General features: G+C 39.8%; 1 protein-coding gene across 1 annotated transcript in view; it reads right to left on the bottom strand.

Annotated features, from left to right (window-relative positions):
* CEP57 (centrosomal protein 57) overlaps positions 1 to 26,905 on the bottom strand; it is a 42,840-nt gene extending 15,935 nt beyond the window's left edge. The window contains exons 1-2 of the mRNA XM_005689391.3: positions 26,647 to 26,905; positions 8,160 to 8,316 (exon numbers count right to left, since the gene is read on the bottom strand). Coding sequence (XP_005689448.1) covers positions 8,160 to 8,316; positions 26,647 to 26,691 — 202 coding nt within the window. The 5' untranslated portion in view covers positions 26,692 to 26,905. The remainder of the gene's footprint in view (positions 1 to 8,159; positions 8,317 to 26,646) is intronic.

Raw genomic sequence — 27,111 nt, 5'->3', positions numbered from 1 at the left:
TCTCTGAGGCTTTCAGCCTTAAATTCACTGTATTTCTGGCACTTAGGTATTTCCTTTCTTGCTTTAAAGCTGGGTCTTATTTACTTCTTTTGTTATACAAAACTGCTATTTGTCTATGACACTATTCTGACAGTAATGCTGTCATCATCCTTTTTATTTGCTATGTTCCTTACTTGTCTCTGCCAACTATTCACTTTTAATCTGTGTCATTTTGTTTGAGCATAAATTGATTTTTGAGTTGTTTTTTTCAAACACAGTCACACTTGTCATCATATGTAATAAAGGTTGCCCTATTTTTTCACTGTATTTTATATTTTCTAATTTTGTTTCCTTGGTTTTCTCATTACTTTATTTTAGTATAAGTATAGCGAACTGTTTGTTTGTCTTATTCACCTCTTTTCTCAGCAATTTCCTCTTACATCAACATGGCTACAACTATAACTGATGTGTCCGTTTAGTATCCTCTCACAAACCTGGCCACTGCTGACTGACCTACAAGGGCACTCAAACGAAGCCCAGACAACGGCTCTCTTCTTGGGATTTTTGGACTCTGGTCCAAAAAGGTGAAGTCAACTTAAAACACAAGTATTAGTAGCCATGTTTACCGATATGTGGAAAAAGTGAGTCTGTGGCTAGAGAGTGAAGTTAGCTAGAAGAATTAAACAAACAAACAAACAAACAGATGGAGAGAAAGTATCGGCCATGTCTGAGTACCTGGTTTCCAATGCTCTTAAAGCCCATCTGTGTATCTGCCATTCTTTTCTTGGTTGTTCAATCCTTCCTTGCATGTTTGTAAACCAAAAAGATTCCTCTTTGCCAAAGCTAATTTCATACTGGGAATTTCTTATAACTAAGTTTTTATTGGCTGCTTTTTCCATTCTAAGTTTTATTAAATAAATCTAGTACTGTGAGACAAAAATGACTTTATTCTACCAATGACCTATATTTAAAAATACATAAAAACCTAAGTTTATATGCACACACATCCCTGAAAACATTTTCAATGTCAAAAATGAAATTTTACACAAAAAGAGTTCATGTAAGAAACATGACAAACTCTTATTCCATCCATTTATTTTCTGATCCAGATGACTAAATAACTTACATTATATCTTCACTTTAAGAGTTAAAAGAAAAACATTCTAGGTGATGAAATGATTGCTCTTGTTTTTCTTTTCTCGTAGTAAAGTATGTGAGTGAGCTCTGGTACCACTGCGTTTTATGTTCAAATGACTACATTACCTAGAAAGACCCTTGAGTGAAAAATATTTTATGTAGAAATGAATAATGAAAAATTCAGAGATTTTTAACTTCATATATTTACTGGGAAGGGATATAGTGGGAAATACATTTCTAGAACAAGAAGGATATTCAAATACTGAAAGATGGAAGAGTGACATACTAAATATAATGTCATACATATTTGCTTTATTTTCACAAACAGACCTTTCACAGCAAACACTAGATTTAAATTTTTTATCCTCTTCACCCTCAGTAACCTTGAACACACATCTGAAATATTAAATACATTTTGGATAGCTGAGTATGAGAGAAAACTGGAAACTTTAGCATTAAAGACAGATACTGAGTTCTCTTTAAACTTTACTTAATCATCTCTGAAATGTGAACTCCATATTGGAAAGAGAGAACTTATTATTCATAATTGAAACTCCAATGCTACATACTCTGTATGGTACATAGGTGGTACGCAGATAATGTTCAGTAAACATATTCAGGAAAGCCTCCATGATTAATTTAAAATTAGAAACAAATGGCAGCAACCTCTTGAATTCTTTACCTAACAGGATTAAACCTCCTATTACTAATTTATAATTCATTCCATTTGCCTAAGACAGTCAGTGATTCCCTTCCTTTATTGCATTTTCTCCTGTACTATTTGGTGAACTTTAAAAAATCCTAATGCCCAGAACATAACATATAAAAACAAGTAAACTAAAAATATCAAAGAACATTTGGAATGAAAGCTATAGATCCAAGAAGATCCTCAGGTGATTCTAACATGCAAAAGTTTGAAAACTCTCTAGTAACATCTAGGAGCACTAAAAAAAACAAAGACTTTCTCCTCTTTACAATCCCAGATTGTCACTCATTCATAACTTGGGGTGGATTAAGCCGAGCAGATCTCAGCATCACCTCATTAACAACAAAGTTGGGTCTATTTGTTATCTAGAATATTTTTTTCTATCACTAATGTATCAGCACGTTTGCTATAGATTAAGTAGGGGGAGGGGGAGACTCAAATCACTAGTACTCATTTTTCAATTTCCCTAGTATTTTTCTCTCATGGTATCTCTCTACCCTTTTGGCTATTTCCACTTTTTAGTTCACCATTTAAACAGCGCTATTTTCCAGTACCCTTTTCCCCCTCTACTCTCCAGAGAAATCCTTCCATACACATGGCATCATTCACTACTGTATACCTGTTCACGTCTGAGTTCACCAGTGCAGAGTTCTCTTACACTTCACTTTCATTCTCCTGTGCTTACTAGTCACCTCCACTTAACTCACAGGCATCTCAAATTTGATATAGCCAAAATTAAATTATCTTTCTTGGAAAGATCCCAGTTTTCCTGTAATCTGTCTTAATCACACCATCCACAACAGAAAATCTTGGATTCAAAGATTGCTCCTTCTTCACTGCCCACATCAAAAATATGGATAAATCCCCCAGTCTCCATTCTCCGTCCCAACAGGCATTGCTTCAGTTTAATTTCCGATCAAAATTTCAGTCCAACAAACATTTACAGAGCACTCTGTAAGATAAAGGAGAAAATTACAAGCCCTTGCTTTCAAGGAGCTACTATCTAATTTCTGGAAAGGGAAGCTATTATCTACTCTTCCTACATCTGGTGAAAAATACTTATAGAAACAAACATTGCTCCGCATGTACTCATAGTCTTTATTATGTTGGTTCTCAAAGCACAGCATATGGCCATATGGGCGGTGGGCAGTGCTTATTACCAGGTCTGTGAGATCACTGTATTTGTGAGATCTGTGAGATCACTAGTATTCCCATTATACTATTAATACTGAGATTTTAATATTTACTCTTTTCACTGTGTTGATATTTGTAAAGATGATGCGAAAGCAATGCTGGGTAAAATTGTTAATTTGAGCACAAATCAAGGTCCTGGCCCTATATAGTTTTGGCATTGTACTCTTCACCACTGCTCCCAATAACAAAAACAAAGTCGTGTGTTTTTTCTTCTACTGAGATCAGTGATATTAGCAAATTAATTTTTTGATATTGTATAATGAAACATCAGATTTTGAAAGTGTGGACAAGTGAATACAATTAAAAAGATCATGCATGGCTAAAGAGCAACGCAACGTTCAAAACAAAACCAATGGATTTCAGTGGAAAGGCACTAAAAAAAAAAAAGTTTACAGGCTTGAACATTTAACTTCTAGGAACTGACTTCTGGAATGTTCTCTAGGTTACTAACTGATAAGGTAGCTTTGTATGACTAGGGCACTGAATCCTGCTGTACCAGTCTGCCTAGGCTGTATAAACAATGTGCTTTATGGTAAATATCATGATTGGTCGAGCAGGCACAAAGTGTTTGTGCAACTGACTCCAGATAAGAGCCCTTGTCTCTAAGCCTAGTTGTGCAGTTTACTGCTGGAGGAAGAAGTGTGTTTTGCGTGACCAGGAGAAAAAACTTCCGAAGTCTGAATGTGGATTTCTCCAGATGCCACTGTAATAAATAACAGTTGTAATTACAACTGCTTCTGAATCTTAAATTTAATCTGCAACAGTGTAGATGGTCCCAAGGTCCCAGAATATAAAAACCTTTGTTTTCATAATCCACATTGCAACAAAATTTTAAGAAACTATTATTTGCCAAGTTGCGATGAAGTATCAAGGAAGAATGGCCACAAATTGTTAAAAAGGTATTAAAATTTTACTCTTTTCCCAACTGCATGCCTGTGCAAGGCCAGATTTTCTTTCCCACACATTTTAATCAAAATGATTTATCATCATAAGTGGAATGCAAAAGTAGATATGCAAGTTAAGCTGTCTTCTATTAAGCCAGAAATAAGAGATTTACACAGTGTAAAATAAAAGAATGTTACTCTTCGTAGTACGTTTTTTAAATTTGGGAAAATAGTCTTCACTGAAAATCTTATATATACAAGTAATGGGTTTCCTAGACTAAAAATAAATAAATAAAAATCTAAGAACCAACACTTTAAAGGAGATCAGATGCACTGTAAATTGTTATTAATATCTAAGAGAATAGCTATAATTTGACTCCTTTATTGGTCCCAGTATCACTGAATTTGTAAAAGATACATCAAGATGTTTTTTCTCTGTTTTTATGGGGAATAACAACAAAAAGATCTTTTGTTTTGGGACAAGAAAAGACCTCAGATTACCTGCCATCAGCCCCATCAGTTTATCTCAGCCTGCTGTAATATATTACCATTTTATCGTCCATAGGTACTATGGTATATGATTAAAGGTTAGAAGGCACTGGCCTGGAAGAACTGCCTTACAGCTACTTATCTAGCTTTAAACATCTAAGCCATTTGTCACATTACTGTCATTTGAAACGTACTGAATAACATGAGCTATAAGTTATACTGAAAGTCTTTGGAATGATGTTGTCATAGTACATTTTTTGATGTCAGTAATAATTCCAAATTTGTTCATTTCTTTCTAAAGTTTAAAATTAATGTTAGAATACAACAAGAACAGTTTAATTATCTCTTTCCATGGCATTAGTCAAATTATACTTTCAAAGTGATTTTCAGATAGCAAAGTGAAATTGTCATTTATTAATGAAAATGCTAAACCATAACTAAACAAAAAAAGGTTTAGTTTCCCGCCTCTCAAGCATTAGTGAGAAAAAAACGTTGACTAAGTAGAAAAGAAAAAGTTATCATAGTGAGTATCTATTCCAAATAAGCCTTCACTCATTCAGTAAATATCTGAAGGTTCGTTCAACAAACTGGGGAAAAGTGGGAAGAGAAAATGGTTTTGATACTGCCTATGTGAAAGTGACCATCTTTGAGATGTTTCTTCATCAGTCATTTTCAATATAACCACCTTATACAGTTTTTCTGAGAGGTTTACATGAAACATACTTGCTTTGTCTGAAATGTTACCGCATTTTCTTCTTTTCATGTTTTAAAATTGTGTTTAATCATTCGTACTGTGGCAATTATACTTACTAATGAATTTCTAGATAAAAGAAGTGTTATATTTTATTCACATATGGGTTAAACAGGTGTTTGCAAATTAGTTTAGGCACCCTTTTGTTTCAACTGAGAAATGCACTGCAAATATCTTAAAAATTAATCTCACAGTAACATTATTTTGTAAACTATGCACTGACTGTATAATGGAGTACGAGGTAGATAACAGTATCCAAGTATGGTTATGAATGTAAATTCTAGCCTGTAATGGGGCCTTGAAACTGTTTGCTGAAATAAATTTAATCTGAGGTCTTTTAAGAATTTTAAAAATTTAAGTGTTTTTTAAGGATTTCTACCAAGAAACATCTGATAAGACATTGTATCTCAAAGATGATGATAAAGAAATTGCTAATTTAATGGTTGATAAAACAACTGATAAAGTGCTACTCATTAGAATACAGCAGTTAAAGACTGGCAATTTAGAAAAATAACAAAAGTTGTATAACTTTCAAACATCCAAAAAAGCAAAACACAAACAGCTGAAATCAACAGTGGAGCAAAATTCAATTAAATTTTAGCAATACTTTCTTTAAAAAATTAAGCACACACAAAAACATGCCAGAGTTCTAGCAGGAACACAAAGTCTAAGAATAAGATATCAAACCTATCATGATATTATATCTAATTCTGATCTTTACATTCATATTAAAAAGAAAGCAACTTTTTTTTCTAAAGTTCAGAGAAAAGCAAATTACTAAAGAATAAGAAAAATTAAACAGGGCAAATTTACTTAGAGTGAAGAGTTGGCAAGGGTTTTATCTAGTGTGTTCATAATAAAGCTAAATTCTTCTTGTGAGTAATTAGTGGCTTTCAGGAAAGAGAGAGGGCAGAGAAAAGGAAAGAAGAAGAAAGTAAACAAGAGAAAAAAGAATGTGGAAGGCAGTAAGTTTCTTTTATTCGTTCAGAATGTAGTGTTATGAACTACTTAGCAATGCCCCAGGATAATCAGTAAGCTCCATTATAGTTTTACTGTGGTTTTCGGTACCAATCCAGTGATAACGACTTTTAACACAGGATGATTAGAGACAGAAACCATCAGCCCCCAAACAAAGTGTGGGGCTATGAGACATGAACAAAGGCCCAGCGGGTTCAGAAGAGACATCTGAGGAGACAGAGAGAGGCATGTGTTGAGGGAGTTGGTAGAGAAGACTTCTCAGAAGAAATATATAACCTCGGTTTCAGAGAAAGAGTGTAATTCTACCACAGAAAATTTCACTAGAGGGTACAGCATGAGAAGTGCTTGTCAACAATGTGGCTGGCATGGTAGGCACAAAGGACACCCAAGGAGGCCTATGTCCTAATCCAAGAAGCCTTGAATACCTGTTATATGGCAAAAAAAGACTTTGGGAGATGTAATTAAAACTATGGACCTTTCAGATAACGAAATTATCTCTGATGATTTGAGTGGGCTCAACGTAACTAAACACATGAACCCTTAAAAGCGGACAGGAGATATCAGAGCTCTGAAGTATGAGAGCGCCTTGACCCACCATTCCTACGGGGACCTTAAGAAAAGCGCAAGAATGCGGACAGTTGCTAGGAACACGGACTGGCCCTGACTGAAAGTCAGCAAGACAGTGAACCTCAACAACAAGGAACTGAACTGGCCAAGAACATGAATGAGCTAGCAGAAGGTGCTGCCTAGACTCTCCAGTAAGGAATGCAGGCCAGTCAACACCATGATTTCAGCCTTGCAGGACCCTAAATAGAGAACCCTGCTGAGGTCATTCAAGTTTCTGACCTACAGAAACTGTGAGACAGTACATTTTGTTTATTTAAAGCTGCTAAATTTGTGGCAATTTGTTAAGGCAGCAAGAAAACTATTACAGATGGTAAGTTTCAGGGCAAAAATATATTTCAAAGTAGAGCAAAGGATGTGTGGATAAGGAAGAACGGAGGAGCTGACAGGGATGAAACTGGTAAAGCAGGTACGGTCCAGGTTATAAGAAATCTACAAGTGTTATTTAAGGCATGGAGAGATGCTGAAACTTTTAAAGTGGGAGAGATGATAAATAACAGCAAGTGGCAGCAATACTGTTCAGTGGGTATGAGTAAAGGTTGTATAACAATTATCAGTGCAACACATGATGAAAACCTGAACCAACCAATGAGAATGAAGAGACACAGCCAGTAAGTTTGGGGGGCATTTCAGAAGCAAAACACAAGGCTTGGTTCCTGAGTGGTGCTGGAAATGAAAAAAGCAGTCCTAGATAATTCATCACTTAGTCCTGATGATTAGGTGGATGATGATGTTTACTCAGGGAACAAAAGAAAAAACAAAGTATTTTGAGGAGGTTAAAAACAGGAATGGGTAGGGCTTCCCTGGCGGTACAGCAGCGAAGACTCCACACCCCCAGTGTAGAAGCCTAGGTCTGATCGCTGGTCAGGGCTGCAGTGCATGGGGTCACAAAGAGTCAGACACAACGGAGAGACTAAGCATGCGCGTGCGCGCGCACACTCTTACACACACACACACACACTCTCTCTCTCTCTCTCTCTGACACGGAACTAGATCCCACAAGCCCTAACAAAGAGTTTGTATGCCCCAACGATCCCACATGCCGCAACTGAGACCTACTGCAACTAAATAGATAAAAAAACACAAAACAGGAAGAGGGACTTTACTTAATTTTAAAATAAATGGAAAACATAAATTAAGAGTTTTAAGCACTGAGTAAACACACAAAGGGCTTCCCTGGTGGCTCTGTGGTAAAGAATTTGTCTGCCAAAGCAGGAGACCTGGGTTTGATCCCTGGGTTTGGAAGATCCCCTGGCGAAGGAAAGGCAAACCGCTCCAGTATTCTGGCCTGGGAAATCTCATGGACAAAGAAGCCTGGTGGGCTACAGCCCATGGGGTCGCAAGAGTCAGACACGACTGAGCAACTAAACAACAACAAACACACAAAGGCAGCACCTATTTTGTTAGGCTCTATTACCTCTGCTGTTGCTTTCCGGATAGGCAAATGTAGGCTTATTTGGGGAGCGTCGCAGATCACTGTTAAGGAAAGGCTTATCGGGTGGATATACTACATATGGAGATGAGGAATGGCGAACCATACTTCCATCAGACTTTGATGGTTCTGCTAAGATGTTCTGAAAAATAAAAATGCGAAATTACCTTTCAAAATTTTAAATCACATATATTATGTATATATACCTATGTTCCACTGATAGTGACAAAAGAAGAAATAAAAGTCAATGATCATACACAACAGAATTCAATCATTACTCAAAAATAATAAAATTTTTAAAGTGCTTCACATGTCTAAATGTAGCCATATGCCAAATACTATAAAAAGGAAATAATGTTCACATAACTTGAATACAACTGCTCCACAGAAATACTTAAATGTGGTACTCACAATGAATTTACTACTTTCTTTTAAAAGTACCTACTGTAAGATATATATTCAGAAAAGTAAATACTATCTTCTTACAGTATCAGGAACTGCTACAAAGTGACTAAATTAGTCTATTCCCAGTCAACTACACACTTCCTAAGTATCTATCAAAATGCAAAATTCTGGGGGTATACAGAAAGAAAATAAGGTACAGTCCTTATCTCAACAATTTCACATTCAGTTAGGGGGAAAAAGAGAGGAGCTACTAGAAAACACGAAGTCTTATCAAACACCTAACTATAAAACTTTACTATTTCCACATGTACATCGTTTTGTTATTTCTCATGTTGTTCAATTTGAGATTATGTTTTACATGATGACTTTTCAGTGCACGATACTTTTTTGCTTGTTGTAGGTGAAGTGTTGGTAGAAAGACCCAGAGTGGGAAAAGCTAAAGTGGAAGATATGACTCCTAGCTGCTCAAAACTCTGACATTCCTTTTTCTTATTCGAATAGCCACAGTAAACTAGGTTCTCAATTCTTACCTTTGGGGAACTATGATTATAAAGTATACTTGTAACAACCTGAGTCCAGAAAAGTAAAAAGGAACAAAGAATATTTACAATACAGTACAATGCCTTCTGGGATAAACAGAGGCCATCAAAATAACCATATTTTATTTTATTCTTATTAAAAATGGTGGACTGTATTTCTACAATAAAAGCCATGCAATTTTGCAGCTGATTTAAGAAAGCAAATACAAAACACACACTACGGCTGTGAAAACTAAAAGCGAGGGAAAAGGGCTTGGAAAGGGTAGGAGATAAATCTTAAGAAGTTCTCAAATCAATGCTACTCTGCTGTGAAAGTCTGTTTCCATGCATTTTCCAAACTTTTGGGCAAACTGACATCAAGTTTTGGAGGTGGCTGGAAAATAGGGTGTCTTTCAATTCTTAAAATATATAATACCACCAAAGCTCTCACAAAACACCACAAATATTCACATAACTTTAAGTATTATTCTTCACAGAGAGCCTTTTATCTCCATACAACCTATGAGAATCCTATCATTTAACTACTATTCAAAGAACAATGATTAGGAATCCTAGCACTTTAATGAACATATAAACCATGAGCAAATAAACTTATGATTTTCAAAACAAATTTTATTAGTACTACCAAACACGGTACAGATATTAACAAAAGGATTGTGTATAATTACCAAAAAACCAAACAAAAAGTAAACACCCAAATCAGAAAAAGAGAACCATCTTTCCTAAATTCATTGCCTACTAGACCTTGTAAAGTGAACAGTTCAAAATTTGTATTTCTCGCTCCAATAAAAGTAATTCCAACCTCAGAAAAAATCTGTTACATATATATCATTAAAATACTGCTTGGGTTGAGTCAATTGACAAAAATTATGAAAAGTCTTTTAACATAAAAAGGCAAGTTATAATGAAATTGTTTTGACTAGTAATTCTAAATATATTCCATTTTCTAAGTCTGTCACCTCATTTTGAACATCAGGGTTTAAGCAATGAAAGTCAGTGTTACTATGAACGCTTTGGATCACTGTCTTCATTTGCTGCCAGAAGTCTGAAGCAAAGAATCGGAAGTCACCCCAAAACAAAAGGAAGACAGAAAATAAAACAGCTTTATGAAGTGAAGTGAAGTGAAGTCGCTCAGTCGTGCCCGACTCTTTGCAACTCGATGGACTGCAGCCCAGCAGGCTCTTTGGTCCATGGGATTTTCCAGGCATGAATACTGGGTTGCCATTTCTTTCTCCAGGGGATCTTCCCGACCCAGGGATCGAACCCAGGTCTCTCACATTGTAGGCAGATGCTTTACCGTGTGAGCTACCAGGGATAAAAATTAATTATAAGAACTATTCTGAAATAAAATTAAACCAAGAAACTGATAACAATTACATACACAAAGTGTCTATTAAAAATTGTAAAGGATAAAATGTGGTACTTCAGTTTTAGGAAGTGAAATCCCATCACATGCTACATAATGATGAACCTTGAGGATTTATGCTTACTGAAATAAACCTGTTACAAAAAGACAAATATTTTATGATTCTATTTACATGAGCTATTTAAAGTAATTCATAGCAACAAAGTAGAAATGGTTATTAGTAAGACTAAGGAAGGTTGCAAAGGGGAGTTGTTTCATGGATTACAGAGTTTCCGTTTTGCAAGATGAAAAAGTTCTGAAGATCTGTTTCACAACAGTGTGAATATATTTAATATTACTGAACTGTATTTTACAAATGATTAAGATGGTAAGGTTGGAGAAGGAAATGGCAACCCACTCTAGTATTCTTGCCTGGAGACTCCCATGGACAGAGGAGCCTAGTGGGTTACAGTCCATGGCGTCGCAGAGTCAGACAGGACTGAGTTACTCAATTACAAAGATGGTAAGGTAGTATATAAACACCTAAGATAATAATACTTTGGCCACCTGATGCGAGGATTTGACTCATCGGCTCATTGCCTGATGCTGGGAAAGCTTGAGGGCAGGAGGAGAAGGGGGTGACAGAGAACAAGATGGTTGGATGGCATCACTGACTCAGTGGACATGAGTTTGAGCAAACTCCAGGAGATAGTGAAGGACAGGGAAGCCTGGCATGCTGCAGTCCATGGGGTTGCAGAGTCAGACATGACTTAGCAACTCAACAACAATCAGACCCAAGTCCTCACTAATTCAGAGACACACTTTTTCAAGCTCACCCATACTTTCACAGTGCTGAACTCACTGATCTCCCAGAAGCATGTGATACACCAGATCACTTCATCCAAACACTTTCTTCAGTGGAAGGAACACCACAATCTGGTTTTCCTTCTAACACGCCAGTGTCTCCATCAGAATCTCTGGCTCTCTCTCACCTTCCCCTTTCTAACTTTAATGCTGGAGTTCTCTAAAGCTTAGTCTTTCCTCCTCTTGTTTCCATTTACATGGATACCTGTGATGGTATCATCAACTCTCAGGGCTTTCAAAAAGCCTCTGTTTGCTGATAACTTTCAAGTTTTGGAATACACACTTTCCCCTCTTGAAACTCCATATTGAAATCAACCTTCCTACGTGCTTCCTCCACTTGGATGTCAATATGAGTATCCCAAACAATGTGTCTATAACCATATTATTGAATCTACTTCTCAAACCAACTCCTCTCATAAGCACAGCACAATAACTGGTACCACCACCTACCTAGCTGATCTGGCCAAAACCCGTGGATGAGTCATTTCTCCTATATATTCCACATCCAGTCTTTCTTGTTGGGTCTCTGTCTTCACAATATAGCCAGAAACTCTGCAACTTCTCATCAATTCCACTACTAATTCTCTGTGATCTTTCTGTTTGGACTACCGTAACAGCCCCCCGCCCCCTGAACCATTCTTGCCACAGTCCCCCCAACTCCATTTTTCAGATAGTAGTTGTTATGATTAAGAAAATAATTTCAGTAATGTCCTTAATCAAAGCCCTCCCAATTGCTTTCCGTCACAAAATAAAATCCAAAATTCTTACTATGGCTCCACATTATCTGACAACAGGCTGACACCGACCTCATTCCTCACTAGTCTCTCTCTAAACTACCTACCCGCCAACGCCCCCAACCCCGCCACTCCCCTGCCAGCCAGATTTTCCAGCCACACTGACCAACTTTTGGATTTCTACAATGCATAGTACACTCCATTTTCATTTGCTACATTTACTCTGCTCGGAAAGCTCCCTTCCACACACCAATCAGTTATCTACTTAAAAGTATGTCAGTGAGCTAAGGGGAGATTGGTTCAAGATGGTGGAATAGATGGTTGTGAGTTCATCTCTTCCTGTGAAAGCACTGAACTGAAACTAGCTGTTGAACCATCATGGACAGGAGGATGTGGAAACCCACCAAAAAGATACCAAAGGCAAGGGAGAAGCCACAGATGGAAGGAGGGATTCAACCATGATGAAACATACCCACCAGGTGGGCAACACACGAACTGGAGAACAATTACACCACAGAGGTTATCCTGTTGTGAAGATTCCAAGCCCCACATCAGGCTTCCCAACCTGGGGAATCTCACAAAGGGATCTGACAAAGATCAGTCCCCAGGGAATCTGACTTTGAAGGCCAGTGGGATTTGACTGCAGAACTTCCACAGGACTGGAGGAAACAGACTCCACTCTTGGAGGACACAAACAAAATCTTGTGAACACCAGGGCCCAGGGAAAGGAGCAGACATCCTTCCCACAGGAGACGGAACCAGACCTCCCTGCTAGCGTTGGAGGGTCTCCTGGGGAGGCGTGGGCTGGCAGGGGTGACAGAGGGGACGGGACACTGGCTGTAGCAGGCCTGGGAGGTGGCCCCCTTGGCATAAGCCCTCTTGGAGGTTCAGTTCAGTCGCTCAGTCGTGTCCAACTCTTTGCGACCCCATGAATGCCAGCATGCCAGGCCTCCCTATCTATCACCAACTCCTGGAGTCACCAAACTCATGTCCATCGAGTTGGTGATGCCATCCAGCCATCTCATCCTCGGTTGTCCCCTTCTCCTCCTGCCTCCAATCCCTCCCAGCATCAGAGTCTTTTCCAATGAGTCAACTCTTCACATGAGGTGGCCAAAGTACTAGAGTTTCAGCTTTAGCATCAGTCCTTCCAAAGAACACCCAGGACTGATCTCCTTTACAATGGACTGGCTGGATCTCCTTGCAGTCCAAGGGACTCTCAAGAGTCTTCTCCAACACCACAGTTCAAAAGCATCAATTCTTCGGTGCTCAGCCTTCTTCACAGTTCAACTATCACATCCATACATGACCACTGGAAAAAACATAGCCTTTACTAGACGGACCTTTGCTGGCAAAGTAATGTCTCTGCTTTTCAATATGCTATCTAGGTTGGTCAGAACTTTCCTTCCAAGGAGTAAGCATCTTTGAATTCCATGGCTGCAATCACCATCTGCAGTGATTCTGGAGCCCAAATAAATAAAGTCTGACACTGTTTCCCCATCTATTTGCCATGAAATGATGGGACCAGATGCAATGGTCTTAGTTTCCTGAATGTTCAGCTTTAAACCTACTTTTTCACTTTCATCAAGAGGCTTTTAAGTTCCTCTTCGCTTTCTGCCATAAGGGTGGTGTCATCTGCATATCTGAGGTTATTGATATTTCTCCCGGCAATCTTGATTCCAGCTTGTGTTTCTTCCAGTCCAGCGTTTCTCATGATGTACTCTGCATATAAGTTAAATAAGCAGGGTGACAATATACAGCCTTGACGTACTCCTTTTCCTCTTTGGAACCAGTCTGTTGTTCCATGTCCAGTTCTAACTGTTGTTTCCTGACCTGCATATAGGTCTTGGAGGTTCAGTTGAGTTCAGTCGCTCAGGCGTGTCCGACGCTTTGCGACCCCATGAACCACAGCACGCCAGGCCTCTCTGTTCATCACCAACTCCCAGAGTTCACTCAGACTCACGTCCATTGAGTCAGTGATGCCATCCAGCCATCTCATCCTCTGTCATCCCTTCCCCTTCTCCTCCTGCCCCCAATCCCTCCCAGCATCAGAGTCTTTTCCAATGAATCAACTCTTCGCATGAGGTGGCCAAAGTACTAGAGTTTCAGCTTTAGCATCATTCCTTCCAAAGAAATCCCACGGCTGATTTCCTTCAGAATGAACTGGTTGGATCTCCTTGGAGTCCAAGGGAATCTCAAGAGTCTTCTCCAACACCACAGTTCAAAAGCATCAATTCTTCGTCGCTCAGCCTTCTTCACAGTCCAACTCTCATATCCACACATGACTACTGGAAAAACCATAGCCTTGACTAGACGGACCTTAGTCGGCAAAATGTCTCTGCTTTCCAATATGCTATCTAGGTTGGTCATAACTTTTCTTCCAAGGAGTAAGCGTCTTTTAATTTCATGGCTGCACTCACCATCTGCAGTGATTTTGGAGCCCCCAAAAATAAAGTCTGACACTGTTTCCACATCTATTTCCCATGAAGTGATGGGACCGGATGCCATGATCTTCGTTTTCTGAATGTTGAGCTTTAAGCCAACTTTTTCACTCTCCTCTTTTACCTTCATCAGGAGGCTTTTTAGTTCCTCTTCACTTTCTGCCATAAGGTGGTGTCATCTGCATATCTGAGGTTATTGATATTTCTCCTGGCAATCTTGATTCCAGCTTGTGTTTCTTCCAGTCCAGCGTTTCTCATGATGTACTCTGCATATAAGTTAAATAAGCAGGGTGACAATATACAGCCTTGACGTACTCCTTTTCCTCTTTGGAACCAGTCTGTTGTTCCATGTGCAGTTCTAACTGTTGCTTCCTGACCTGCATACAGATTTCTCAAGAGGCAGGTCAGGTGGTCTAGTATTCCCATCTCTCTCAGAATTTTCCACAGTTTATTGTGATCCACACAATCTTGGAGGTTAGTCCTACCTAAAGTCTGTAGACTCCAGGGCTGGGTCCCTCAAGCAAAAGGACTGACAGGGGTGCAGCAGCGTGCCACCCACCAGCAGACACTTGGATTCAAGTTTTATGGAACGTTTGGCCTGCCCACCAGAGTCAGATCCAGTCTTTCCCACCACCAGTCTGCTCCATAAGGAAGCTTGCCCAAGTCTCTTGGCCTCATCTACCAGACAGCAGACAGAAGCAGCTAGAAGAACTACCTTCCCACAGCTTCCAGAATGAAAACCACAATCACAGCAAGAAAATCAAAATGAAAAGGCATTTTTTCTGGATTCCATACATATGCATTAATATATTACACTTATTTTTCTCTTTCTGACTTACTTCACTCTGTATAACAGGCTCTAGATTCATCCACCTTATCAGACCTCACTCAAACTCATTCCTTTTTTATGGCTGAGTAATATCCGTTGTATATATACCACAACTTCTTTATCCATTCATCTGTCAGCGGACATCTAGGTTGCTTCCAGGTCCTGGCTACTGTAAATAGTGCTGCAATGAATACTGCAGTACCTGTGTCTTTTCCAATTATGGTTTTCTCAGGGTATATGCCCAGCAGTGGGATTGCTGGGTCATAAGGTAGTTTTACTCCTAGGTTTGTTTGCTTGTTTTAAGAAATCTCAACACTGTCCTCCATAGTGGCTGTATTAATTTACATTCCCACCAACAGTGTAGGAGGGTTTTCTTTTCTCCACACCCTCTCTAGCATTTACTCTTTGTAGATTTTTTGATGATGGCCATTCTGTCCATCATCTGTCAATGAGTCCATTTTCTCCAATGAGGTGATATCTCACTGTAGTTTTGATTTGCATTTCTCTTTTCATTCCAATCCCAAAGAAAGGCAATTCCAAAGAACACTCAAACTACCACACAACTGCACTCATCTCACACGCTAGTAAAGTAATGCTCAAAATTCTCCAAGCCAGGCTTCAGCAATATGTGAACCGTGAACTTCCTGATGTTCAAGCTGGTTTTAGAAAAGGCAGAGGAACCAGATATCAAATTGCCAACATCCACTGGATCATGGAAAAAGCAAGAGAGTTCCAGAAAAACATCAATTTCTGCTTTATTGACTATGCCAAAGCCTTTGACTGTGTGGATCACAATGAACTGTGGAAAATTCTGAAAGAGATGGGAATACCAGACCACCTGACCTGCCTCTTAGAAATCTGTAGGCAGGTCAGGAAGCAACAGTTAGAACTGGACATGGAACAACAGACTGGTTCCAAATAGGAAAAGGAGTATATCAAGGCTGTATATTGTCACCCTGCTTATTTAACTTATATGCAGAGTACATCATAAGAAACGCTGGACTGGAGGAAACACAAGCTGGAATCAAGATTGCCGGGAGAAATATTAATAACCTCAGATATGCAGATGACACCACCCTTATGGCAGAAAGTGAAGAGGAACTCAAAAGCCTCTTGATGAAAGTGAAAGAGGAGAGTGAAAAAGTTGGCTTAAAGCTCAACATTCAGAAAACGAAGATCACGGCATCTGGTCCCATCACTTCATGGGAAACAGATGTGGAAACAGTGTAAACAGTGTCAAACTTTATTTTTGGGGCTCCAAAATCACTGCAGATGGTGACTGCAGCCATGAAATTAAAAGACGCTTACTCCTTGGAAGAAAAGTTATGACCAACCTAGATAGTATATTCAAAAGCAGAGACTGACTAATGTCCGTCTAGTCAAGGCTATGGTTTTTCCTGTGGTCATGTATGGATGTGAGAGTTGGACTGTGAAGAAGGCTGAGCGCTGAAGAATTGATGCTTTTCAACTGTGGTGCTGGAGAAGACTCTTGAGAGTCCTTTGGACTGCAAGGAGATCCAACCAGTTCATTCTGAAGGAGATCAACCCTGGGATTTCTTTGGAAGGAATGATGCTAAAGTTGAAACTCCAGTACGTTGGCCACCTCATGCGAAGAGTTGACTCACTGGAAAAGACTGATGCTGGGAGGGACTGGAGGCAGGATAAGAAGGGGACGACAGAGGATGAGATGGCTGGATGAACTCTGGGAGGTGGTGATGGACAGGGAAGCGTGGCGTGCTGCGATTCATGGGGTCGCAAAGAGTCGAACACGACTGAGCGACTGGACTCAACTGAACCATGTTGAGCATCTTTTCATGTGTTTATTAGTAGATTTATTAATATATAATAGACCTGTATGTCTTCTTGAGCTGCCTGTATATTTTGGAGATTAATCCTTTGTTAGTTATTTCATTTAAAATATTTTCTCCAACTCTTAGGGTTGTCTTTTGGATAATTTTTCAAGTTTTTTTCACCTTGTTTAGTTTCCTTTGCTATGCAAAAGCTTTAAAGTTTAATTTAGGTCTCACTTGGTTATTCCTGTTTCTCTTTCCAATACCTTAGGAGGTGGGTCGTAGAGGATCTTGCTGTGATTTACGTCAGAATGTTCTGCCTATGTTTTCCTCTAAGACTTTTTTAGTTATTGGTCTTACATTTAGTCAGTAGAGGTTGGGACAAATTGAGAGAATAGCACTGAAACATACATTACCATATGTAAATCAGATCGTATGAATTGGCTGTATGACGCAAGCTCAAACCTGGTGTTCTATGACAACCTAGATAAGTGGGATGTGGGAAGGAGGTTCAAGAGGGAAAAGACATATGTATACCTATGGCTAATTCACGCTAATGTATGGCAGAAACTAACATTATAAAGCAATTATGCTCCATATCAAAAATACATTTAAAAAACTTAAAAGGCAGAAGATTCTGTCCCAGAAGAAGGAGCGAGCTAAAGCCCCAGAGAAGTCTGTCAGTAAGTTTTCCCTGCCTACCTATCTAAAGTTGCACTCTTTGTCATTCTATCTTCTTACCCTTTTAAAAACACTTATTTCTACACGATATATTTATTATCTCTATGTCCTGTGGAAAAATAAAAACTACATATTTAGTTTATGTTCCTGACAGATTTTTAAAACTCTTAGAATTTTTAAGTAATGGACTGTCTTTGTTATAGTGGGGCCTCTGGCAGATAGTTAAAAAAAAAAAAGAAAAAAAAAAACCTACCAGGCAATTAGCCCTCAAGAGAAGGGGATAGAGATTGAGTTCAATCACCAATGGCTGATGATTTAGTTAATCATATCCACATAATGAAACCTCCATAAAAAAAACTCCTGAACAATGAGGCCCCAGGAGTGCCCAGACTGGTCACAGAAGCTCGTTTACATCTTACCCTGTGTATCTCTCCATTTGGCTGTTCTGGAGTTGTATCCTTTATTTAAAATGAAAAAAGTTTTAAGTGTAGTGTTTTCCTGAATTCTGTGAGTCATTCTAGCAAATTACTGAATGTGATGGGGGAGAGTTAGCAGAACTCCTTAACCTGCAGTTGGCTAGGAAGAAATAGATTCCTTAGGGACATCTGGAACTTGCAGGTGGCAACTGAAATGGGGCCAGTCTTGTGAAACTTAGTGTCCTAACCTGCATGTTTGCACTGCACTATCTCCAGCTAGTGTCAGAACTGACTGATGGGACACCCAGTTGGCACAGAAAAATTGGATGTTGAAAAAACACAGTCATCCTATTAAGAGTTTAAGTTCCAGACAGATAGTAAATGCTTAATCTGTTCAATGAATTATATAAATATTCTTCAAAATACAAAAACTTCATAATGTTTATAATACTGAATTATCCTGTTCAATAAAGTTCTAGAATTTCCACCGAAGAACAGCAGAAGACCAAGAATAGCTGCATTTCTCTTGAAGAACAAGGCAGATAGTTGCACTCAGATTAAAAAACAAAATCAAAATCATTAGGAAAGTGAGTAGAGACATAGGCAGAGACGAATACAACAATGGGACAAAGAGCCCAATAACACAGCCACACACATATGGAAATTAATATACTGACAGCTGGAACTGTAAACCACTAGGGAAAGAATGAGTTTCAACAAGTAATGCTGAAATAATTGTGCATCTTAAATAAAACATGAAATTGGATCCCTACCTCACAGCACACTAATTTCAAGCAAATAAAAGACAATAGGCCCCAACTTTAAAATATGTAGAGAAAAATATGGAAGAATATCATTAAGGCTTTGGAAGAACTTAACCAAGGAAGAATTTAACCAAAAAATAATAATCCTGAAAGAAAAAATAAGTTTTATTACATTAAAACAATGAACTCTTATTAATCAAAACATATCATAAAAAGACAAACTAAAGAGTACTAGAATACTCCTGATAGATAATAAACACCTAGAATACATAAAGAATGACTATAAATCAGTTTAAAAAAAGAAAAACCAATCGAAAGCAGGCAAAAATTACCAATGGGCATTTCATAGAATAACAAAACCCACAAGACTAGGAAAATTATGAAGAGAAAAAAATCATCTTCATCAATGAAGAGGGAGCACAAAAAACAGGATATCACTTCACAGAACCTCTCAACAACAACAACAACAAAAAGACACAACATCACCTGTTAAAATAGGACAGACCTATTAAAATCGACTAAAGGAGATTGTTGATGGGAATGTAAAGTGTAACAATCACTTTGGCAAGCAATTCAGCAATTCCAAATAAAGTCAAAGATGCACCTACTCTATGACCCAGTATTTCATTAAATTATTAACTGAACTATTTTCTCTGTATTCTCTTAAAGAAAAGTGTTCTAAGTTTCTGAACATATACTACAACCCATTACTGAGCTGCAATTCACAGCCCAACCATCACTTGTAAAATCACTGCTTCTCAGACCTTTTGGTGTCAGGCAGCCCTTATACTCAAAAATTGCTTAAGACCCCCAACAAGCTTTTTCTTATAAGTGGGTTACATCAGTTGCTATTTATCACATGAAAAAATTAAAACTGAGAAAATTTAAAGATATTTACTACCTTAAAAATAATAAGTCCATGTTAGCATAAATATAATTTTTGAATAAAAATTAACTATATCACCCAAAAAATTAAGTGGCACTGTTTTACATTTCTGCAAATCTCTTTAACTCTTGCCTTAAAAGAAGGCTGCTAGATTTTATTTGCTTCTGTATTCACCCTGTTTTGGTTGATGTATATAGAGAATCTGGTTTCCCACAAAGTGGCTGGGTAAGGAAGGATACTGAAGATCTCCTCAAAGGTCTTCAGACCATTCTGAAAACTACCATTTTAGAGAAAATTTTGCACATATGGAACATCAGAGATGATCACAATAGGACTGTTCATTATAGCTGGCAAACATGAACAAACCCTAAAAACTCCAAAGCCCATCAAGATACTATACTACACAGAAATATAAAAGGACGACATTTGCTAGTTGTATAATTCTGAATTAACCTTTCTGTACCTTATTTTGCTCATTTGAAAATGCAGATACTAAAGCCAATCTCATAAAATTACTGTAAGGATTAGATATGTTAATATATAAAAAGTATTTAAAATGCATGCCAGAAAATGAGTGCTACACAAGTATTACACATTATTATAACCTCAAAATGTGTGTGTGAGAGTGAGGGTAAAAGACAAAAGCAGGAAGATGCACAAAGGGGCATGAATGTATTCATTTTATGATTCCCCCCAAAAAATCTCATAAGAAATCTATGAAACAATCATAAAACTCTTCTCAGAAAAATAAAGAGCAAGTTTGTTAAGGGGCCTGGATAAAAAGCCAGAGAGACCAATTAGGAGACTAGCTTGTTAAGTCCAAAGTGATGTAAGAGTGTGTTGACCAGGCTATTCAGTCCATGAATTCTCAGGCCAGAATACTGGAGTGGGTCGCCTTTTCCTGCTCCAGGAGATCTTCCCAACCCAGGGATGGAAATCAGGTCTCCGGCACTGCAGGCAGATTCTTTACCAGCTGAGCCAAAAGGAAAGACTGACCATTATTAATGGGAAAATGTAAAACAAATAAAAAAAAAAAACACAGGAAAGATATTGTTACAACACTATGCTGACTATATACTTTGTATCATTATGCCTGATCATACTAATATTTCCCTGAGACTCTCCACTAGTGAGTTGATACACAGCAGTCATTCAATAAATGTTAACTGCTAGCTGTCACTCTTCCTGCTGTTGTTGCAGTGAAAGGCTTATAAGAACAATTCAAATGTATCACCTACTTCCACATGGTTCACATTTGAGATTTACACCTCAACTGCTACTTACAGATTGTGTTATTTGTGAATATACCTAAGAAAAATCCTTGCCTGCTAAAAACATCTCCACTTATATTACACCTAAACTGGGTCTGGGGCTTCCCCCTTGGTTCTGCGGTAAAGAATCTGCCTGCAACGCAGGAGCCCTAAGTTCAAACCTTGGGTCAGGAAGATCCCCTGAAGACGGCATGGCAACGCACTCCAGTATTCTTGATTGGAGAATCCCATGGACAGAGGAGCCCGGTGGGCTACAGTCCATAGGGTTGCAAAGAGTGGGACACAACTAAAGCAACTGAGCACCCATGCTGGGTTTATCAATGTTAAATACACAAAAACTGTTAATATTCACAACTCTGAAATCTCATTATGAGTAGCCTGCTGAGTTCATGTTGTAGGTTTAAAAGGTCTTTTGTTGTCTTATTTTATGAGCAGTTGTCTGTTTAGCTAAAGTGCTTTATAAATTCTGTTATAAATGCCAGGCTTATTTTTGATAAGACAGTTAAAAGTATCAAAGCATGGCCATTATACATCAATAAATTGTCATTTTTGTTTTGAGACATAGACTTCCAAATTAGACATTTTGATTTAAAACATCAAGTTAAAAGAGTTACACTCTGATGTGTAAAGCATTCTAGATATTCTTAAGAGTACTCTGGAAGCTGAGAATCCACTTAAAGCTGAGCTTAGATATAAAAATATGTTTCCTATTAAAAACTCTATACAACTGTCCCTTGGAGAAAGAAATGGCAACCCACTCCAGTATTCTTGCCTGGAGAATCCCATGGGTGGAGGAGCCCGGCAGGCTACAGTCCACAGGGTCGCAAAAAGTCGGACACAACTGAGCCACTTCACTATCACTTTCAGGATTTCTGTCCAGGTTACCTTAAAATACTAAGGCTTGACCACACCAGTAACTACTTTGACTAGATGGCCTTGGCAGACTTCAGTTCAAGTCAATATTTATAGGCATTTTCCTTTCTCAGTCTCCAAATGATGTTTTGAGAGTGGTGAAAAACACTTCTCTCCTAATATTATTTATTTTTTCTCCCAATAAAATTTAATCACAACTCCTATATAATCTCAAAACCACTATCAGAGAAAACTAACCAATCTAATCACAAGGACCACAGCCTTGTCTAACTCAATGAAACTATGAGCCATGCCGTGTAGGGCCATCCGAGATAGGTCACAGTGGAGAGTTCTGACAAAATGTGGTCCACTGGAGAAGAGAATGGCAAACCACTTCAGTATTCTTATCTTGAGAACCCCACGAACAATATGAAAAGGCAAAAAGACAGGACACTGAAAGATGAACTCCCCAGGCAGTAGATGCCCAATATGCTACTGGGTGGAGATCAGTGGAGAAATAACTCCAGGAAGACGAGAGCCAAAGCAATGAAGAGATGGAACCAAAGCAAAAACAACACTCAGTTGTGGATGTGACTGGTGATGGAAGCAAGGTTCGATGTTGTAAAGACCACTATAGCATAGGGTCCTGGAATGTTAGGTCCATGAATCAAGGCAAATTGGAAGTGGTCAAACAGGAGATGGCAAGAGTGAACGTCGACATTTCAGGAATCAGCAAACTAAAATGGACTGGAATGGGTGAATTTAACTCAGATGACCGTTGTATCTACTACTGTGGGCAAGAATCCCTTACAAGAAACCGAGTAGCCATCATAGTCAACAAGAGTCTGACATGCAGTAGTACCTGGATGCAATCTCAAAAACGACAGAATGATCTCTGTTTGTTTCCAAGGAAAACCATTCAGTATCACAGTAATCCAAGTCTATGCCCCAACCAGTAATGCTGAAGCAGTTGAAGATGAACAGACTTAACTAACACCCAAAAAAGACGTCCTTTTCATTACAGGTGACTGGAATGCAAAAGTAGGAAGTCAAGAAATACCTGCAATAACAGGCAAATTTGGCCTTGGAGTACAGAATGAAGTAGGGCAACGGCTAATAGAGTTTTGCCAAGAGAACGCACTGGTCATAGCAAACACCCTCTTCCAACAACACAAGAGAAGACTCTACACATGGACATCACCAGAAATCAGATTGATTATATTCTTTGCAGCTGAAGATGGAGAAGCTCTATACAGTTGGCAAAAACAAGACCAGGAGCTGACTGTGGCTCAGATCATGCACTCCTTAATGCCAAATTCACACTTAAATTGAAAAAAGTAGGGAAAACCACCAGACCTTTCAGGTATGACTTAAATCCCTTATGATTATACACTGGAAGTGAGAATTATATTTAAGGGACTAGATCTGATAGAGAAGCGAAAAGCAAAGGAGAAAAGGAAAGATACATCCATTTGAATGCAGAGTTCCAAGGAATAGCAAGGCGAGATAAGAAAGCCTTCCTCAGCGATCAGTGCAAAGAAATAGATGAACACAAAAGAATGGGAAAGACTAGAGTTCTCTTCAAGAAAATTAGAGATGCCAAGGGAACATTTCATGCAAAGATGGGCTCAATAAAGGACAGAAATAGTATGAACCTAACAGAAGCAGAAGATATTAAGAAGTGGCAAGAATACATAGAAAAACTGTACAAAAAAGATCTTCATGACCCAGATAATCACGATGGTGTGATCACTCACCTAGAGCCAGACATCCTGGAATGTGAAGTCAAGGGGGCCTGTGGAGGTGATGGAATTCCAGCTGAGCTATTTCAAATCCTAAAAGATGATGCTGTCAAAGTGTTGCACTCAATATGCCAGCAAATTTGGAAAACTCAGCAGTGGCCACAGGTATGGAAAGGTCAATTTTCATTCCAATCCCAAAGAAAGGCAATGCCAAAGAATGCTCAAACTACCGCACAATTGCACTCATCTCACATGCTAGCAAAATAATACTCAAAATTCTCCAAGCTAGGCTTCAACAATACGTGAACCATGAACTTCCAGATGTTCAAGCTGGATTTTAGAAAAGGCAGAAGAATCAGAGATCAAATTGCCAACATCTGCTGGATCATTGAAAAAGCAAGGAAGTTCCAGAAAAACATCTATTTCTGCTTTATTGACTATGCCAAAGCCTTTGACTGTGTAGATTACAATAAACTGTGGAAAATTCTGAAAGAGATGGGAATACCACCTGACCTGCCTCTCAGAAATCTGTATGCAGGTCAGGAAGCAACAGTTAGAACCAGACTTGGAACAACAGACTGGTTCCAAATAGGTAAAGGAGTACTCAAGGCTGTATATTGTCACCTTGCTTATTTAACTTATGTGCAAACTGCATCATGAGAGACGCTGGGCTGGAAGAAACACAAGCTGGAATCAAGATTGCCGGGAGAAATATCAATAACCTCAGATATGCAGATGACACCACCCTTATGGCAGAAAGTGAAGAGGAACCTCTTGATGAAAGGAAGCCTCTTGATGAAAGCCAAAGAGGAGAGTGAAAAAGTTGGCTTAAAGCTCAACATTCAGAAAACTAACATCATGGCATCTGGTCCCATCTCTTCATGGCAAATAGATGGGAAAATAGTGACAGACTTTATTTTGGGGGGCTCCAAAATCACTGCAGCTGGTCTCTGCAGCCATGTAATTAAAAGATGCTTACTCCTTGGCAGGAAAGTTATGACCAACCCAGACAGCATATTAAGAAGCAGAGACATTACTTTGCCACCAAAGGTCCATCTAGTCAAGGCTATGGTTTTTCCAATAGTCATGTATGGATGTGAGAGTTGGACTATAAAGAAATCCGAGCACCAAAGAACTGATGCTGTTGAACTGTGGTGTTGGAGAAGACACTTGAGAGTCCCTTGGACTGCAAAGAGATCCAACCAGTCCATCCTACAATCAGTCCTGAATGTTTACTGGAAGGACTGATGTTGAAGTTGAAATTCTAGTACTTTGGCCATGTGATGAGAAGAGCTGACTCGTTTGCAAAGACCCTGATGCTGGGAAAGACTGAATGTGGGAGAAAAAGGGACAACAGTAGATAAGATGGTTGGATGGCATTACCAACTCAATGGACATGAGTTTGGGTAAACTCCAGGAGCTGGTGATGGACAGGGAGTTCTGGTGTGCTGCAGCCCATGGGGTCGCAAACAGTTGGACACTACTGAGTGACTGAACTGAACTGCCTGAAATAATCTCATCCATCTACTTACACTTAATAGGCTAAGCTTGTCTTTTATCTTCCCTTTCACTGACTTAGTTCCTGGATAACTCCAGTTGTTACCTTCCTTTTTTCCTGTTAATATTCTCTGACCTCTCCACACACTTTGCTACCTTCATTGTGCTGAAACCCTGAGTATTACTTCTAGCCTCAGCAAAACAAATTTTAGCAACAGTCACCAAAAGGTAAAACTGGGAAAAGGTGTATTTTCGCCAAGGTGATTCTGCTGTTTCCCTAAATTTTCCCCCATTAACTTCTATGACAATCTTACCCTAATATTCTTCCTCTTTTCTCATATTTTAACAATTCACCTAGCCGAACTCTACCTTCACACTACCTCTGCCTATTTCAAATTATTTCAAGCTTTCTGAAAGCACTTGTCTTGGCACATATTCCAAATTGCCTGCGGTGCCTTTTTTTCCTTCCTTTTCGTCTCCTGGGACAAGCATTTCCTATTCCTTCACCACTCAGCCAGTTTCATCTTCCCTACCCCAAGAACTGCTAATCACTTTCACGTAGGTTCTTCTAGCAGGGTGGTTATTTATCAAACTGTACTGTGTAACAACCTAATTACGTGTAGCTTCTCTTCAATGCTTTCTTCCTTAGTAGCAAGGATTCTCCCCTACTCATCTGTGTAATCCTAGAGCCTGTCTGTATGCCACTCAGGTTTGCTAGACGAAGAGCTAATGGCTCCAACTTGAGCTTCTTCACATTCATTTACTGCCTATCTACTCCCAATACGAAGGGTCCCGCTCCAACAAAATACTAATACCTTAACAGGCTAGCGATTCTTCTAGAGGTCAATACAGTACTTAACATCAGCTCTTCCTGCTTATTTGCAACCTGGGGTCACCGTAATATAGTGGAAGCGGGAAGAGCGCCCGCGCGCTCGGGGTAGGCTAAGCACAAATCGAAGTTACTGGGAGGAAAGGAGGAGGCACTGAAGGCAAAGAAATCCGCAGAAGCACTCGACTGAGTGCAATTCAACATCTGCCAATCAAGCCGACTAACTAGAGCGCCCACCTGGTCTCGGAGAGTTTTCAAGAGGGGCCGTTACACCCACGTGACCCGGGAACGCGGTTTTCGCGGGCCAAGGTGTAGGTAGCCATCCCTGCGAGTCCAGGCAACGTTCTGCAAACCAGAGCCGCTACGCCGAAAGGTGGCGGGGAGAGACAGACCTGGGCCGTCTCAGTTGCAGGGTGCAGCCTCAAACGAAGCAGTGGGCGCCAAGGCAGCAACCGGGCCACCTAGGCGTACCCCGCGGCTTCCCAGGACTGGGGGGAGAGGCGGGACCGAGAGCGCTCTGAAAAGTGAGATAATGCACAGGGTGCGCCGGGACCGACTCAGGGTCTCTTTGGAGGTCAACGGCTTCTTACCGAGAACTGAGAAGCCGAAGTCTCAGAGACCGATGCTGCCGCCATCTTCCAGCCCGCCCAGGGGAGCTCCGCAGCCCCGGTACGCTCTGGGTTCGCGTGGCTGTTCTTCAAGATTCGCGAGCCGCCCGCCAGGGGCGACCCTGAGCCGAACCCCTGATGGAAGGGGCTAGGGTGCTGGTGCCGGGTCTGGAAACCCCTGCCACACACCCCCAGCGGGACGCCCACGCTCGGAGCACACACGGAAGGACCACACGCCCTAACGGACGTCCTGAGCAGCCAATCAAAAGAGCAGGCGTCTTCCGGTGGCGGGAGAACCCGCCTCTTCCCTCGGTGACGTCACAAGGTAGCTCGTCGCCGACGGAGCCCCGCCGGGACGCGGCGGGCGACCGGGCGGCGCTCCTGAGGGGCTCCTCCACAGAGGCGGGCCTTCTCGAGGGGGAAACCTGGGCCAGGGGTTTTGGTTCC

The sequence above is a fragment of the Capra hircus genome, chromosome 15, assembly GCF_001704415.2.
Source record: "Capra hircus breed San Clemente chromosome 15, ASM170441v1, whole genome shotgun sequence".
NCBI classification, from domain to species: Eukaryota; Metazoa; Chordata; class Mammalia; order Artiodactyla; family Bovidae; genus Capra; species Capra hircus.
Note: the sequence above shows the minus strand (reverse complement) of the source record. Positions and strands in the feature narration are given on the sequence as shown.